This window comes from Pseudorca crassidens, chromosome 11 (genome assembly GCF_039906515.1).
Source record: "Pseudorca crassidens isolate mPseCra1 chromosome 11, mPseCra1.hap1, whole genome shotgun sequence".
Lineage (NCBI taxonomy): Eukaryota > Metazoa > Chordata > Mammalia > Artiodactyla > Delphinidae > Pseudorca > Pseudorca crassidens.
Window position 1 is genome coordinate 12,254,241 of NC_090306.1, and position 18,876 is coordinate 12,273,116.

Consider the following 18,876-nt stretch of genomic DNA (forward strand, 5'->3'; position numbering starts at 1 on the left):
ATATAAGTGGGAATGGTTTACACATATTTCAATAGAAGAACAGCAGAAAAAAAAATATGAATTGGTCCATTACTTTCAGGCTAGCCTAAAAGCATTACGAAGACAAACTTCCAAGTGACCATACTGAATGATTTCCTCTAAGTAGTGAGAGAAATAAAAAGATTCAAATAAATGAAGAAAGCAGAAATTATTTAATCACATATAATGAAATGAGAAATAGTTTTATAACTTGCTTGGCTCAGCAAACTTGAATCCTGCAGTTGTTAGTGACTTCTTTTCCACAGTCACCTTACTGATGAGATACAATTCTTAAACTTATCCCCTCCTCTTTTCCATTCCCACCACCATGGTTCTAGTCCCAGGGAATGCTGATTAATAAGGAACCTCTACTATTGCATTATCGTCCCAAGGGGCCTCACGCCTCTAGTAACTTTTGTCCATGTCCTTATTAGACTCAATGACCAGACTGATCTTTCGAAGGTCTGGTTGTGTCGCACTCCTACTCACAAAGCTATTGGTTCTCCGCAGCCTACAGAACCGTACTCCAGCTCCTTAGCGTGGCACTGGGAGGCTGAACCCAGCCCTGCTCATTTCTGTACACCTCATTCATCACTATTCCTCTGTTCCCCATCCTCCACAATCCCCCACTACCCAAAGTCTATACTCCGGCTAAACCCACATTCACGCTCCATTCTCTTGACTTTTTGCTTCATGGCTTCAGTCATGCTGCTCTCTCTACTGAGCAGGCCCTTTCCCTGCTACGTATTTGTGGAAATCCTACTCATCCTGCTGAAAGGCAGCTGAGCAAAATAATTACAAACATCTATTTCAGGGCCAGGTTGCCTGGATTCAAATCCCAGGTCTGTTGCTTACGAGTTGTGTGGCCTTGGGCAAATTACTTAACCTGTCTTTGCCTCAGTTGCCTCACCCGTAAAATAGCATAAAAATGGAACCTATGTAAAGTGCATGGAAGAGTGCCTAGCAAACACTGTATGTACACCCTTGTTTATACACGTATACCTCCTAGTGTTATTATCTGTTGATTTTAAATGCCAGCTCTTCTTTGAAAGCTAAGCACCCTCCTCTCTAAACCCTCTTCCTGACGGCTCCATCTTGCCAAGTGACAGCAGTTTATTTATGAGTCACCCCTGGTACTCATCGTATCTTACACTGCACACTTCTATGTTCTCCACTAGACCTCCAGCTTTTTAAGGGTTTAGCCTTTTTCATCTACAACACCTACTCCTTCATACATAGAAGGTTGAATAAATCTCTCACTAGATTCATGTACTAGACAAAGAACAATACTTTAAGTATTATAGGTATTCAATGCTAGACTCATATATATGTTTACCTGGATTTCATCCACGAGTCTCCCAATGACACCCACAGCTGCCTCTCATCGACGTTGACAGTGTAACTCAAGAAATCGATTGTGTCCTTAGTCAGTAGAGGGCTGAGTACTGAACTGGCTAGTTCAGGACCTCCTGTGGCCTGCACAACCTAAAATGGCAACAAATCACTTTTTAGCAAGAAGATGATGATTATTTGTACATTTTCAAAATGTGCAGATTAAAAAAAACCTATGATAAAAACAAGCAGCTTTTATATACTCAAATTAAATCTTCATCCAGAGCAGTCTTTCCAGCCCAATGGTGCCTAATCATCTAAAATGAAGTTAATAGTTTAACAACTTTCACAGGGTCTATCTATTGGCTTCATAGGACTGTACTTTGCCTGGAAAGTACTAATGGCTATCCAGAGAATTCTAAGTCAGCTGGTTTAACGATCACTGCCTTAAAAAAAAATATGTATTTCTACTGGAAAATCTATTATGTCAAACTTGGAACAATATGGTTCCAGAAATGAGTACTTTAGGGAGAAGCAAGGCTCGAGTTAAGTCTATGGCTGTGCCTATAAAGACATATAAAAATAAAGGAGCCAGAGAGAAAGGTGAGAGAAAAGATGAGAAGTGGTCCTCCGAATCGATGGTATTTCTTCCCAGAATTTAATTCTAGGAAATTGCCCTCATTTAAAAGAGATAACTTAATGATTAGCAAAAACAAATAAACAGGTGCAACTCTCTGATAAGCAAAATGATGATAAGTAGGTGTCTGAACGCTGCTCCAATTTTATTACTCAGGGGCTATTTCCTGGTTAAGGAATGGTATCTCCTAGAACAGGAACCAGAGCCCTTTTATAAAAATCTCACCTTCCCAGAGATACGGCACAAGAATAAAGGGATTTTTTTTTTGAATGGCTCCTGACCAAGAGTCCAGTCATCCAGGTGTGCTGAGCCTGCTATGCTGTTTTATTCCTCTGTGTCTTCGCACATGCTGTGTCCCAGCCCTCAGAAGGCCCTTCCCCATCATTTTAAATAGAACTCTCCTCGGATATCACCTCTTCTGAGAAGCCCTTCGTAACCCCACAGTGTAACTCTGAGGCACCCTGGGGTCCTCAAGCATGCATATCAGCTACACATGCCATTGTAACTTGGGCCTTATTTTTCAGTTCTTCTCCCTTGAGAGCTTGGACCAAAACTTATCTGACTTTGAACTGCAGAAGACACAGGGTTAGGGGAATGAATGAGAATAAGTGAAAGAAAAGATGAAGGATAAAGGAGGTGGGTAGACCCTTATTTGAGAACAAAACCTACCCTGAAAGCCTGGCACAGTGATTTTTTTTTTTTTTTAACGTCCAAGCCCTATAAGCTCTAATAAATAGGCAGGAATAACTGAGAGGGATAGTAAAGAAGTAAAGAAATATTAAAGGTCTTTGGTTTAACAGTGGGAATAGGGAATGGAACAAAGGAAAGTAAATAAAAGGCTATGGGCCATAGTTTCCTCTGAAGAATGTAAGTAGGCACACATGCCTGCGTGTGTGCTGTGGGTACGCTTGCGTGGAGATGCTGAGGATACAGGGAGGGACACTCAAGGTTTAAAGCCACTAAATTTTGTCTGACTGGTAGCAGGCCCTGAATTAATGTTCCTTTCCATCTCTCTTGTCCAAGTGAAATGTCTGGGACTCCGCAGACAGAACATTAAAAGAAGCAATAGAAGTACTATGTTTGGGAGACCATTAATAAGGAGTCATTTTTGAGAAAAGAAAATATAAAATAAAGCAATGTTTTCAGATACATAGCCTGATCACAAAGACTAATTTTTGTGTGTTAGGGAAACCAGTCTCACTATGTTATAGTTCTACTCTGTGTAATGCCTAGATACCTACTTATGATCTGCGAAAGACTTGTGAAAGAAACGAGAAGAGGCGGCAAAAACTGCTTTATAAACAATGCTTCCTAACACACAAACTAAGATAGTATCAAATGTGTTGAAGAATAAAGAATAAAAATTTTGTTAACGAGCTAGCATCACTTTATTTGCATATGGATGGCCTTGATCTAATTTTTAAAAGAGCTTAAAAAGCAACAATTATTCAACAATAACTAAACAAGTAGAAATCGGATACTCTATAAATTATTGATGTAGGCTCGGACTTTCACCTTCCAATTGCTTATCACCCAGTTCTGACATGCTGATAAGGTTACGTACTTTCCTATGTTTGTAAGCAATATTCATTTCATGTTCTACTTCAGGTCTTGTCTAGTTACCCTTGGGGAAAGAAGGATGAGATTTATCCCTGTTTGATACTTGGATTCTTTGTCTCGTTTTTTTCTGATAATCAAGCAAAACCTATGAGAAATGCTTGAATTTGCTCCATTTTTTATAAAGATCAAAGAACTCAATGACCATGGTCTTCATATGCTCTAAATCAAATTAGTGAAATTTATCTGCTTCGCAGTTACCATTCTTACCCTTTAAAAAAAATCATGGAAATAATCACACTACTAACAATTATCATTGCTGCTATTATTATTCTACAAAGCAATTATTTGCTCTTTTGACAGGATGAACCATTCAAAACCACTCCACATGGGCTTCCCTGGTGGCGCAGTGGTTGAGAGTGCACCTGCCGATGCAGGGGACACGGGTTCGTGCCCCGGTCCGGGAAGATCCCACATGCCGCGGAGCGGCTGGGCCTGTGAGCCATGGCCACTGAGCCTGCGCGTCCGGAGCCTGTGCTCCACAACGGGAGAGGCCACAACAGTGAGAGGCCCGCGTACCGCAAAAAAAAAAAAAAAACAAAAACAAAAACAAAAAAACCACTCCACACATTCCTGTCTTGGCCCATCAAATAGGAAACTCTGTCCTCCGAGAAGTATTTAAAAGAAAGAGATTCTGCCTTCTTTCCATTCCTCTCTCACTTGCCCTCTCCACAAAAGGTGGAATGACCTATCAAATTTGTGGTCTTGTGGAATTGTAGAAAAGGGTGACTTGTAGCCCAGTCTCTTTTGGAATCTGTCAGTGTGTAAGGCCAACAGCTGTTCCGTCTGCTTTCTGTTGCCATGCTTTTCCCAAATCCCAGCACTTTTCTTTTTGCACTCAAATGTTATTTCAGCTAATTCTCCCAGCTGTCCTGTGGAGAAGATGGTGGTATATGTTAGCTTGGAAAAACCACTATTAGACCATTTGCAAATATAAGAAATAGAAAATGGGAAGGGAAGTATATTACTGCACCTATTTCATTAAACGTATAAGAAAAGAACATACCTGGGTACTGAAAATCTAGAAAATGAAAATGTGTATCTTGGATCCCGGCCTATGAGACAAGTGGTATAACCTTTTGCTGGACAAACTCATGGAAACATCCAGCTCCTTCACAGAAGGAATTGTTCCCAATGCACCATTTTGTTATCTTCAAAAATTATACCTTATGTAAAAAACACATGTGCAAGAAGGGAGTTTTCCAGGGGAAAATCTGTATTATGTACATATCACTAGACCTGGCACATATGGGCCTCCCAAAGACTGATAACTGTCCCCCTAGTACCCATTCTCTTCTTCTCCCTTCTAGAAAGAGAAGCCCCTACATTTTAGATGGACACATAGCCACTCTGGTGGAGACTACATGCCTTTGGTGTTAGGGATGGCCGTATGAGGGAGCTCCCGCCAACTGGATAATAGCAGAAATTGTCTAAGTTTGGAGTCACCTCCTTAAAGACAATTCTTTGCCTTTGTACTACTGTTACAAGGACAGGGAGGTAAGTCAGCTTCCACCATAGAAATGCCTGACAGAGTATCTCAATTCCTCCTCTTGGAAACAGTTTCTTCGTTTGGCTTACAGGATACCTACCATGATATTCCTGTTTTGCTTCTCCTGACTTCCTGCTTCTTCTCACTCTTCTTTGCTGGTTCTTCTCACTCTCCAATCACTGAAATTACCTAAGGCTCCATCAGCCCTTGTTCTTCTTTATTTATCATCACTCCCTTGGTGACATCATCCAATTTCTTGGCTTTGCAGGCACAGGATTTATAACTCTAGGCCTGATTTCTCCACTGAACTCCAAATTCATACATTCAACTACCAATGCAAATTTCTCCATCTGGACATAAGTCACTTTTGACACTGTCTGAAGGGAATTCCTTACCTTCTGGTCCAAACCTGCCTTACCCACAGTCTTCCCCATTTCAGTTAATAATTAGTCCATCCTTCCAGTCTTAAGCCAAAACTTTGGAGATATCCTGGACTCTCACACAACACTTCCAACCTACCACCAAATCGTGTTGCTTCTGTTTAATAACCAGAATGAGGGACTTCCCTGGTGGCACAGTGGTTAAGAATCCACCTGCCAATGCAGGGGACATGGGTTCAATCCCTTGTCCGGGAAGATCCCACATGCCGCGGAGCAACTAAGCCCGTGCGCCACAACTACTAAGCCTGCTCTCTAGAGACCGTGAGCCACAACCACTGAGCCCGTGTGCCACAACTACTGAAGCCCACATGCTCTAGGGCCCGTGCTCTGCAACAAGAGAAGCCACTGCAATGAGAAGCCCATGCACCGCAACAAAGAGTAGCTCCCACTTGCTGCAGCTAGAGAAAGTGCACACACAGCAGTGAAGACCCAACCCAGCCACAAAAAAAGAGAAAAAAATTAAGAAAGTAAATAAATAAAATAAAAAATTAAAAAAAAAAACCAGAATGAAATCTCACCACCTCCAATGTTACGTGGTCCAAACAACATAATCTCCCATCTGTATTATTTCCATAGCCAGCTCAGTCCCTTCTTCCCTCAAATTTCTAAACATTGCAGCCAGAGCAATCCTTTTCAGCTGAAACCCCTCCCAAAGTGTCAAAGGTTTCACAATCACCTATAAAGACCAATAAGATATGTCCTCCTGTTTGCTGACCTCATCTCCCTCTAGTTGAGATCTCCCCCCTCATTCTATTCAAGTCACGGTACCTATTTCTTCCAAGAACGTGACTTGTATGTTACCATCTCAGTGCATCTGCATTAGCTGTTCTCTGTCTGGAATTCTCTTCCTTCAGAAACCCGCATGACTCATTCCTCACTTCATTTACTCAAATGATACCTTCTCAGTAAGTCGTTCCCTTAACCAACCCTACTCAAAAAGTGTAATACTCCACAACACACACACACACACACACACACACACACACAAACACACAGCACTCCCTGTTCTCCTTCTCTGCTGTATTTTTCCACATAGCATTTATTTTGGGTGAATTATTTATACATTATTTAGGTTATTGACTGCCCCTCCACACTACAACATAAGTCCTGATAAGAATTTATGTGTTTTGTTCCTATGCCAAGCACATAGCAGGCTCTCAGTTAATATTTGTTGAAAAAATGAATGAATGAATAAGTGATTGAATCAGAGATAGCTCAGGAGATGGAGGAACACCTCACTGAAAGAAATCTGGACCTCTGAGTGACTTCACGGAGCAAAGACATCCATCCAGCATTGGACTCCTCACACCTAGCTTATTTTGTGAGAAAGAGAAAATTTTCTATATTGTTCAAGCCATTTATATTACATACTAGTATATACTGAAACACTAGTATCCAATAAGTCTTTATTTCTTTTCGTTTCCCTAGCTCTATCAGAGACATCAGTTTCCTCAGCTATAAAATCAGGTGTTTGGACTAGATGATTTCTAAGGTTCTTTTCAACTCTCAAATTTCACATACTCAGTGTTCACAGTAGATGGCAAAAGAAATAGTACCCATGCAAGGCAAGGAAGAAAAACTGTCCAGATAATCTAGACAGACACGTGGGGTTGAAAACATGCTAAGAATAATTACTTTCTTAAATTAATAAAATCTTACCATATTTAATGGAGTAAATAAAAAGTGAACCAGATCTGCAGCACTAGGATTCTGGATGTGAGACTTCAGTTTGGCCTGTAACATTAAACAATCAGGCAAGCCTATTACTATGATGTAATCGAGACAAAGGCAGACATTCAAAAAGGTTCAACATAGACTCAGAGAAGAGGTTTTTACTACTAGTTTCACTTTTTTGTATCTTAATTAGCAAGCGTGAGTTAGATTAGGAGAATTTCATTTTAAAAGACTGGAGTCATTCTTTTCTGATTAAATCTCTTAGATATACAGATTTTTGCAATCTGCTCTTCTAATGAAAGGCAAATCAAAACACACATACAAAATAAATCTATAACAACAATTTAATCTCTTAATTTGATCAGGTACATCCTGGCTAGACTTTGATCTCTTCCGTTTGTTTCTCTTAATTGTATATAAATAAATTTCACTTACCAGAAGGTTAAATCCATGTTTAAACTTTTGGAAACAGTCAATAAATAAGTCAGGAGGTGGAGGTTTTGCCCTCAGTGTTAAAACACCCTCTAAAGAAATAAATGGGAGGAGGGGTAGATGAGAGCAGAGTTCCAAGAAAACTTATTCAATGAAAAAAATTTAAAAACACATTTATGTTTGTAAAATTTGATGATCACATCAGATATCATGCTACCTAGTTACCCTCCCACATCTCATAGTCTGACTGCAATAAATTAAGGTGATCCAACATTTGAAATGGATTCCTCTACCCTTAGACACTATCAGATTACTCATCAATTCCATAAATTTATATTGTAGCCCTTCTATGTACCAATCATTGTGCTTATCACAGTGAAGGCTATACAGAAGTACAAGTTACTCTTAAAGGCCTTAAAATCTATAGAAGACATGAATCAGATAAGTAACAGAGATATGTCAACTGAGAGCTTAAAAAGAGACTACAGATGGGGAAATGTATTCTTAAAGATGTTTCATGGGGAAAGCAGCTTTTAAGATGGGATTTGAAAAGTTTGTTCCAGGGCAATTTGGTAAGAAAAACATCATGGTTGGATAAAAACAGCATTAGCAAAAACATGGAAAAAGGAAATTGCACGTACATGAAACAACAAACATAAAAGCAAAGAAACATGAGAATGGAAAAGCAGATCAAGGTTAGATTGTGAATGACCTTGACTGCCAGACCTCAACCGCCAGAGTTTGACTTATATCAGTAGAACATGGGATTAACATGCTTTCCAGCAGAAGAATGAAGTGACCAACTTCGAGCTTTAAGAAGACTGTCCTCATAGAATGGAAGACTAAAGCCTTGAGGGTTGCTTAGAAAGCTGGGTAAAAAATGAGGCAGCTGGAAGCAGTGCTAGTTATGAAAATGAAAAAGGAAAAAACTGGGTACAAGGGACCGAAAAAATAAAATCAATGTTGGTTATAAGCTAGAGAATGGACTCATAAAAAAATCTATGGCTTTGAATCTGGATGGCCAAGAAGATAGTATACCCTTCGTAAACAGTACAAGAGGAGTAAGTGGTTTGAGACATCAGAAAGCAGTAATACTTGATTTCAGAATGTATGGAGGTGAGGTATATCCACATCCATCCATCTAGAAAACAAGTCTACAGGTCACATGCTTATGATATAGACAGAGCTAGAGAAAGATGTGGAAGTCATGTGAAATAAAAGGAATATTTATTTACTATTCCCTTATATATTTCAATCTACACCATTTTGTTCCATAATTATAATTTTATACATTTTGAGGTCATTTTAAATAGCTGAACCACAGCATACTTAAAAACTGCTTGTAGGTGACCCGAATGTACTGTTTGGTGTTTTGTGATAAGAAATTAAAATTCACTAACATTTTGAACTATTTTAATGAGAAAAGTCAATCCTTTTATTTAACAAAATAATGAGGTTCTATATTTACAATTAAATAAATTCAAATATGGGAAGAATGGTGCTATGACTTTCTTTAACAGACATTACTTTTATAATGACTAATGAAAACTATAGACATATGGTCACTACTGAATCTCAGAGTCTCTGTAATTTAGGTAAAGTGTCCTAGAGTCTTTCTTTACTGTAGCCAACTTGGGACCAAATGGACTCTTCCCCAGGCTCATCTTAATCTCTGCCTACATCACTGGTGCTATCTCAAAACCAGAAAAGGGACCTTGGTCCCTGCTCAATGGAGTCTTATTGAACAACTCAGAAGGGCAGAAACTCTGTCTAGCACTGGCATTCTGAATGGTCTTTAGAAGGTTAAGAAAATCCAACTTACCTCCTGGTCCTTTCTTTTTACCTTTCTTAGTTTTCTTCCTTTTAGAAAGCTCAGAAAATGCTTCAGCTGCTTTTTGGAGTTTTGTGATAAAAAATTCAATGTCATCCAAAATGTGGTTTAAGATTTGCTGGAATTAGAAATTACAGAATAAAATATAAAACAAAAGAAAACTATTTTTGCCTTAGCTGTACACTGTGAAGGAAAATCAGAAAGTTAAAAAAAAAAAAAGAAAGAAAGAAAAGAAAAAGGAACACCTCCCACATGCAAATTTCAGGTTTATCACTAATTCTAAGAAAAAGTTTTGAACTAAATATACCTGTGGCTAAAGTCTAACATTTACATTTTTCTTTAGCTTAATTTTGTTCTATTTTTAATACCATAAAGAAAGCATTCACAATATCTATTCAGATTATTAATTATTTTCAATTACTCTGATTTTTTCATTGTGTTCGCCCACATAAAGTTAGGGGAAAAATTTCCAAGAAACACTTTGTTAGAACAGCACTGAGCATTTCTGTTTTTCTAATAAATTTTCCAGTAAAGCACTGACAATGTTATTTCATGGAATTAAAGGGCTCTAGAGTGTTATGATAAATAAACACATAGATAATCTGCAATAACAGGCATTAATAAGCATTTCTTCTGGGTAAAACAGAAATAATGATGCACTATGCTTTCAGAGATCATGAGATCAACTTTGATTATACTATATTGTATATTATATTATACATACTATAGTCTTACTTGACTTTCTCTTTTATGTGTGAAACTTGACATTCTTTTAACTAAAGAGTAAAAACTGAGGTTAAATAAGCTTGTAAGTATTAAATAAAGTTTTAACAAGTAATACTGTGATGTAAAAATTAAATTCCAAACTTCAAATTCCTCTAAATATTTGTTTCCAAATAAGCTGAGAACATAAGTAGAGTATAAAAAGTAATTATGCTGATGTCATATTTTATGATTATGTCACAGGACATTGTCATTCTGCAAGGAAATTACTATGGAGAAATAAAAACAAATACAGCCTTATCCTTTAGAAAGCATTAAAATGTACTTATCTACCCTTAAGAAATGCCACATAACTTTTATCTTTCGGGCATTATAAAATATTTTAGAGTAAATGCCAGGAAGACAAATGTAGAAGATATTTCAATTATGGGTTACAAACTATGAGAAAAGAAAAACCCCTCAAATCTTGATGATTCAGCTTAAATTCCTCTGCAAACCAGTTGATAGTCTAGTTCTATCACAGCCTTAGTCTACTAATTAAATATTGGCATAAAGGCAAAAATAGTTTAAAAAAATAATTCAAAGGGCCTAACCACCACTGGAAAGAGAAAATATGGTTTCCACAAAATACCTTTATTGAAAGCAACCTAATTTTCCCTGTTAATAATTTTTCCTTTAAAAAAAAAGCCAAAGATATAAAGATGACTATTTCACTTACCACATCTCTGTCAATGCGGGCTGCCATCACCTCAGGTGTTTCTTCCTGCTGATAATAATTCCTTTGTTTCTCAACTAAAGAAAAGAGAATCATGTATCTTTCAACCTGTTGCTTAAGTGATACCAATATAGATCATCAAACATGCAAACTGGCTAGAAAAGAGCATCATTTGCAAAAGGAAACACCTCCACTGGGTACAGAAGTCAAAGCTGTGCCCATCACCTCTGACGTGCATCCTTGCTACCACACTTGGCAGGGCTGCAGTACTGGCTTTCCATTTGTATGGGACTGATTTACACTGTAATTTCCCCTCTATTCTCTCTCTTTCCAAAGTCAGCTGCCAGTGGAACCAACCCTAACTTAGTACCCTTTAATTCCTACACAAGAAAAAAATAGAAACCCACGAGGTCCTGGCCCTGTTTCCCACCACTGGCACTCCAAGGTCCCGGGGGACCAGGCCCAAGCCGTCTTTTCTCTCCTTCCCACTGCTTGCCGACCAGGTGGCTTCTCATAGAACATGCCCCAAATGGGTTGTTTTCCTCTCTCCCACTTTGGGTTTATGCGGCCCTGCCGGTGACAAGGGGCAACACCTGGGTTAGGCGATCAGGAGGATCAGCTGCTTAAGTGCGGCCCGGAGCTTCCGAGGCCTCCAAAAGGACAGAGCAGCCGACTGTCTACATTTCCCGGGCTTGCTGTAAGGACAGATGGAAAAGCACATCCAGGGGTCTGTCCCAGGAGCATCCCCATGGGAGGACTATCTCATTTCCTCTCCAAGCCCCCGCTCGTCACGTCCGAGCACCGGCTCCGACTCAGCTGGCGTTTATCTGCCTGTGAAAAGCCAGGAATTATGAGGAGGCGGCGAGGGCTGTGGCTCAGCCACTTAAGCTGCTTCTACCACCGGACACAGCTGTCCCGGCCATGCGTGCGGCTAAGCACCTACTTCTTAAAATGGGCCGACTACGTTCTAAGTTCTAAAGCTCCTAATTTTCATACCATCTAACATCATGACAACAGTAAAGCTTTGGGGGTTCTGATAGTAAAGTGCTTCTAAAATTGTAGTCTAATTAAGCTTAAAACCCACAATGTTGGGTTCATTATCATGTTAAGCCATAAACTTTATAAGTAGAAATACCTACAAGAATTTGCAAATTAAAGAACCAAAGTCTTGGGCTTCCCTGGTGGTGCAGTGGTTGAGAGTCCGCCTGCCGATGCAGGGGATGGGTTCGTGCCCTGGTCTGGGAAGATCCCACATGCCGCGGAGCGGCTGGGCCCGCCTGCGCCTCCGGAGCCTGTGCTCCGCAACGGGAGAGGCCACAACAGTGAGAGGCCCGCGTACCGCAAAAACAAAAAAAATAGAACCAAAGTCTTGCATTAGCTCAGTTGGCTAGACCATGATGTTAATCATGATCATTATCATGAACTCTGTCCTGGTACAGGTCAGTTAACACTTCCACTAAACACAGATACTCATTCAAAGATTTCTCAGTAGATGAAATGAAAGAAAAATGGATGGATGAAACAGAAAAACTGTATCATCACTAATGGAAATACAACTCATGATGGATCATCATGACTCTTGATGTTCAATACAGAGAACTGCAAAAAATACTGAAAACTGCTATGCCTCCTCTATGCCTAACTTTACCATTAAATGGAATACTTGCCAAAAAGGGGGAAGAAATCGTTCAGTCTTACGAAACTTAATCGGTGAAATTTCAACATATGAAATCTTGCCAGTTAGCTGCTGCTTTACACACGGTTAGCTGCTGTCTTGGTTTTAGTGCACTCCAGAGGGCAGTAAGTTGAAGCTGAACTACAGCTATCAGGAACTCCAGTAGGTCCCCAAATATCATTCAGACGGCACAGTGAGAGAGATGCGGTATTTCTCGGATTTTTCATAATCTGCGGCGCTACTAGCATCCCACTGGCACTACTCTACAGAGGTCTATTCTGCAGTCAGGGGTAGAGCTACGTTAAGGGTCCAAAGAAGGAGTTGTCCAGCCTGAGTCAGCTGGAGCCTTCAGAGGGACCAGGGGGATACTCCTCTTGGAGGGTTTTCCACTGGCCTGGAGCCTGCACGCTGGACAGAACCTCATGTGGTAAGTGGTGTGTTCTGTTTGACCTGGTAGTAAACCAGAAGTTCTGAAAACCTTACCTAACTGTAATTTAAATAGATGAGACTGCACAGAGTATTTCAGACAAAATCTAATGAGGGCTCAGAAACTCCTGGGAATAAATTTTTGTTGTTGTACATTACATTAGGTTTTACAGATGTTTTTACAGGTTTATTCAGAATGTCTGAAAACTTAAGATGTCTTATCCTTCCTCAACTTCAAGAAAAACCATTTTGACTTCTCTCAAAATAAAACCTACATCCCCTCTACAAAATAGTAACAGTAGCAAAAATATTGTAAGTACACAAGAAGTAGAGAACACTGTAAACTCCCGTTTAGTTTTTAAACATAAAATTGTAAATACAAAGTGGATTGATAGAAATGTATATAATTCCTAAAGACAGAAACTGCTATAACATTACAGTAAATAATAATTCTGTTACTTTATTTTTGAAAAGCGGATGCTTCAAAGATTTCTTTCTTTCATCTGTTCGGTAGCTGGGTTTATATGTAAAGTGAAAATAACTTTAAGAACATGGGAATCTAAATAAAATGGAAAGCAACTGATAAAATAAAATGAACTCAATTTGGCAAAAATGGATGTCTACTATACTGTTCCAGGTACTATTATAGACATTATTTGCTTTCAGACTCACAGCAACATAGGAATTATTATCCCCATTCTGCAAGTAAGGCATAACTTCACAAGGTCGCACAGGTAGGTCCCTGTCTTGCTCCAGAGCCCAGATTTTGGCTCTCCAGACTCAAAGTACAGTCCAGTATCACTCATTTTGGCAATCAAGTTCCGTAGGTTAACTACACTGTTAGAGTCTCATGAATAATGCTTTATTAGATAAAGGATAAGAGATTTAAGAAATCACATTGAACTAGGAGGCAAAAGAATGAGGCTATGGTCTCCATCAAATTCAGACCCACTGGATCACAATTTATTCACCCTTAAAATGAAGAGATTGGACCAAACATATTTTAAGGCATTTTCCAGTTATAAAAATTTCAGACTTAGTAAAACATTCTGTCAGATAAAAGGTTACACTATGTTCTTTGCCATGATTATTTGTTTTTAAAGAAGAATGTCATGGTAAAATGATGGTACAGACATAGGGTCCATTGGGCAAGTTTACCCGATGGTGAATGCATTTTAGCCCTTTTCCGTCACCCTACCCCTGCCCTGACATCCTGTCCTTGTAACCACAAACAGTTTGTCCAAAAGAGGACAGTGGTAAGATAATAATAATGGAAAGAACTTGAAGTATTATCTTAAAAAAATATTGATCATCTCCTGTTTGGTATATATAATATTACCATTCTTTTAATTGTTAGTTGAGTCAAACTTCCTCTCTTTGACTGCTTTAGAAAGAAAAGAGTCTACCCCTAACACCATATTTATTAAGACTGGTCTGAACTCTCAGAGACAATAATCTTACAGTGCCCAAGGCTTAACTTTCCTTTAAGAAAGATTTATTTTTACAAAACTAACCTCAAGTTTCAGCTCAGAAATCAGCATCAGATTTTGAAAACAAGAACTAGGTCACAACTCAAAGTAAATGATAAATAAGCACCAATTCCTGGAAATACTCACAGTCCCCTTGGTCAGCTGCCAATGCGGACCAGGCTGCCACCCGACTTCTAACATCCACCTGGGTCACAGTCCCAGGTGGCACAGGGGCGGGAGCTCTGGGTGGAGGCGGTATACCAGGGTCTGCTTTGGAAATCATCCTAAAAACAGATGAAAACAAACTGAATTTCTACCATCTCTATTTCTACAATACATCAATTCTCTCAATTTGATGGTATTAGTCCTTCAACCTCAAGAAGAACTATGTCAAGGGGTAGAAAAACAAGGATTTCCTAACCATGCCATGTTATGTATATTTATAAATGTATATGAAATATAAAAATATAGAACATTTTCAAATCAGCTGAAAACCAGGTTTGACATTTTTTCTGGGTCTCCTATGATTTGCAAAGGCTGTTAACCAACTAGAGACCTAACATCTGTTTATAGTCCCTTTGGCTACCTTGCCTTAAAATGCCACACATTGGTTCATGGGTCTCTGTGACAACACAAGTAGAAGGAGCCGTATCACAGAAAGACCAGAATCACGGAGAGAAAAGGCACACACACATACACCGACAAACTTGCGAGAGCAAATGAGTTGAGATTACAGGTTGTAATCTGAAAAATATAATAATATACCTTCACTGAAAATATATATTTTTTCATTTTTAGAGGAAAAAAAAGACTTAAAAACACACCAATTCTAGCCCTTAATTTCTTTTCATGTCTTTACCTCAGGACATCAGGCCGCCTCTTCTGTTTCCCTCCTTTACTGTCGCTGATTGCACTTTCAATATCTTCACTAATTAGGTTTGCCTGCAATGAAAGACAAGTTACCTGGGGGCTTATGGATTTTTTTTTTTGTCTTGATATGTAGGTTAAAACAGAAAAAGGGATTATGTTCCCTGTCCAAAACAAAAATGTCTTGATGCAAAGAAGCCATTTTATTTTTTTTAAATCTGCTTTCGAAACATAACACTTCCAGTTTTTTTAAGTGAACTTTGTAATGACAGGATTGGAAAACTGAAGGAATTTTTAAAGATTATTTAATCCAGATTCCTTTAGTTTTGTTTTTTTTTTTAAAGCTATACTTGCATAAAGGCAAAGAGAAAAAGGATTTGCATATGCTGAAAGTATAAACACATGCTGAAAATGTAATGGGTCAATAGCTATGCCTGGGAAGAAGTGAAGGAATCAGAAGTACCAGCATGTGGAGCAGCATCCCTCCTCTCCCCCGTCCTCCCCATCCACTGGGCCCCCATTAACTGGTGGAAACCACTCAGTTGCAGCAGCGCTACTCCCAGTTTAAGATGAACCCACATTGTCACGGGGTGGACCCCAACACTAGGTTGTAACCTTTGTGATAACCCCTTTATTTTGTCATTGCACGTTCATAAAAATTAACTTTCTCTAAATGGTTTGACCTTTCCGATCCTTTTCCAACAATAACCCTTGAACGTTTAATTTGGTTTTCTTGGGAACCAATAAGAGATTAGCAGCTAAGAAATTTATTTTGTTTGGTTCTGAAGTTTATTTAGCCAGTGATTATTACTGTATATTAGGTTCTTGCTGGGATGTATTTATCTTCTATTTTGTGCCTGCTTGTTCTCTGTAATTACAGATGTTTTTCTCAAATACATATATGCACACATACATACATACATATTATACTCTTTTACCATAAGTCCAGGTAATCATAAAATTTTAGAACTGAAAGGATACTTAAAGATCATATAATCTGCTCTTCTTGTTTTATAATTAATAAAACTGAGGAATACTTATATGATGACTCGGCCTAGGTCACACGGCTATTAAACGAGAGTGCTAATGCATCCTAGTCGGGCTTCACTTCCATACGAACATCCTCGTTTTAGGAAGACATTACAAACGTCATTTCAAATGCTTTCTATTATGTGGGAAAATAAAACTGAAGATGCCTAGGAATCCTGAACTTCCTATGGGCAGGGTGTGGGATTGGCCATCATATTTCTAAGAAAAAATTTACTACAGAGGTGAGCAGGAGTTTTGTGTAAAGTCCCCTGATAAAGAAACTTTAAAACACAGAACTGATGTTGCAAGACGGCCCATATAAAAGAAACCACATATTTCATTGGATTTATATTTTTAATGGGGCAAGAAAAAAAATCCATCTCATATGTGCACCAATGGGTAAATGCATATAGCTGTGTGGTGGTCCTTGACTTTTAATGAGGACAAAACAGCATTCAGTAAATCTGTTTTGGACCCATCAATATCATCATGCCCTATCAAATAAAGCAAACCTTTTATCCTCAAATCTGAAATCCAGAAACTTCACTCAGCCCAATAACTCTTAGTTTCCAGGGGGGGATTTTAGAGCGCTGAAGCAAACACCAGATTGAAAATGTTTTAGCATAGTTCTCTGTTTTTAAAATGTTTGAATTAAATTTCACTATATTTTCAGAGCAAAATATTCATCTTAATCCTTACTGATTTAATAAATCTAACCTTGCAAAATTCTTAATACGCTTTATGACTTTCAAAAGGCACTATATAAAAGTTTGATGAACATTACGTATACAAATTATCTACTGCCACAATTCTTTTCAAGTACGATTTTTAGAAAATCATTTATGACATAAATTGAAATTAAAAGAAAATTATAAAATACACAATTCATAGTCAATCTTAATTTACCTAACATATTTTAAGGTCAAAGAATTACAGAAAAGATCAAGTGACACTTCATGCTAATCTCCCGGCATTTCTTTATAAGATAAAAACTGCCTGTATATGTTATAATATGCAGTCACAGTGATAAAACACTGCTTTGGCGAAGCACCAATCAACTCAACCAAAAATGATTTCCCTTTTAGAGAAATCAACTCATGAAATAAAGATTCAAGTTTGAAGATAAATTCTAATGTCCAATAAAGCATCACAAGTTATAATCATTTGAAAAGTACAGTGTACTTTGAAATACAAATCTTCAGCGTATGGCATATTATTACTGGTAACTATGCTCAACTATTTTCACATTATCAATAGGGGATTACCTATCTTGAGGAGTTATTCCAGTCACATAATTAAACAGTGAACCTTAGATCGATATCATGGAAAATGTCCAAGTGTTTCATTGCAATAATCCATGCTATGTGATTAGTGCAGAATAAAATAGGATGACATGATTATTTATTGTCCATGAAGAATGATTTTTGAAGAATCAATCTTTAATTATAAGTCCAAGTCCCTCAGTGAAGAATTTAATGTATTATCCACACCTTTGTTTTAATAAACAGAATGCATCTGATTTCTTTCTTTTAATACTATTCTATCTCCTCTTTATTTACTTAGCCTGGAAACCCTAGGGAAGATACCGAGGTATTTGTTTTCCTTACAAAATCCTAAGAAACTAAAAATCTAGTACCTACTAGCCATGTGATTGAAGTAGATAATCAAAAGCTGCTGGAACATGTGCTTAAAGGGAAAGAAAATTCACCCTTCTTTTACCTTAATCTCATCACACTGGAAAAGATGAAGATCGGGCTTGTTCTGAGTTGACTCTTTGCACACGAGGGCAAGAACTGAATCATAGTTACAGGAGTGCATCACAGCCTGGCAGTGTTGGATTGTGTTCAAAGGAAAATTCTCCAGTTCATTCTACAAAGTAAAAATATAACTTGCCTTATTTTTCATTACCTATATAAAATCCATCCCACAAAGAGCTCTAGGCATCCTACCAATAATTTTTAAAGTATGCAAATCACACTGACAATGGATGCTAGTAAACACGGTAAATTTGGAGGATGATTAGATACAAGTAGGCAGCAAAGATAACAAGCCTGGTGGGTGGGAGAAAGAGCAACAAAAATGGAAATATTTAACAAAGGAATGTAGTTGTGTTCTTAATAAACAGAAGAAATACTGAAATTAGCATTACTGATTTCCTAAGATTACGGGCTAGAGATGATGCCTTTAAGAGCAAAATAGGTAAACTGAGGCCTCTTTCCACAGTTATTCACCATATTACCTGGTATTCTTTTCCCTGTGGCTATGTAGTTTTGGGTTTTTTTGTTTGTTTATTTTACTTGAACACTGTACAGTCATACTCTTAGTTTCTACCTTCAGTGATCACAAATGTTAGACTGAGATGAGAATAACACATCATTTGTACACTTTTTATTTCACTGAATCTCTCAGATGAAAAAATTCACTATGTAAGTTTTTCCAGCCAAAAATGTCAAACAGCATGGTCAGAACAATCTTACTAAAAAATACATTCTTCAAAATGAT

General features: G+C 38.1%; 1 protein-coding gene across 10 annotated transcripts in view; it reads right to left on the reverse strand.

Moving 5' to 3' along the window:
* The window catches only part of EPS8 (EGFR pathway substrate 8, signaling adaptor), a 191,422-nt gene that overhangs the window by 36,879 nt on the left and 135,667 nt on the right, over nucleotides 1–18,876 (reverse strand). For all 10 annotated transcript variants that reach the window (XM_067695779.1, XM_067695780.1, XM_067695789.1 and 7 more), the window contains 8 exons: nucleotides 18,094–18,243; nucleotides 15,338–15,420; nucleotides 14,626–14,762; nucleotides 10,912–10,985; nucleotides 9,462–9,588; nucleotides 7,643–7,731; nucleotides 7,193–7,267; nucleotides 1,355–1,503 (listed from right to left, as the gene is read on the reverse strand). In XM_067695779.1, the coding sequence (XP_067551880.1) occupies nucleotides 1,355–1,503; nucleotides 7,193–7,267; nucleotides 7,643–7,731; nucleotides 9,462–9,588; nucleotides 10,912–10,985; nucleotides 14,626–14,762; nucleotides 15,338–15,420; nucleotides 18,094–18,243 (884 nt within the window). The remainder of the gene's footprint in view (nucleotides 1–1,354; nucleotides 1,504–7,192; nucleotides 7,268–7,642; nucleotides 7,732–9,461; nucleotides 9,589–10,911; nucleotides 10,986–14,625; nucleotides 14,763–15,337; nucleotides 15,421–18,093; nucleotides 18,244–18,876) is intronic.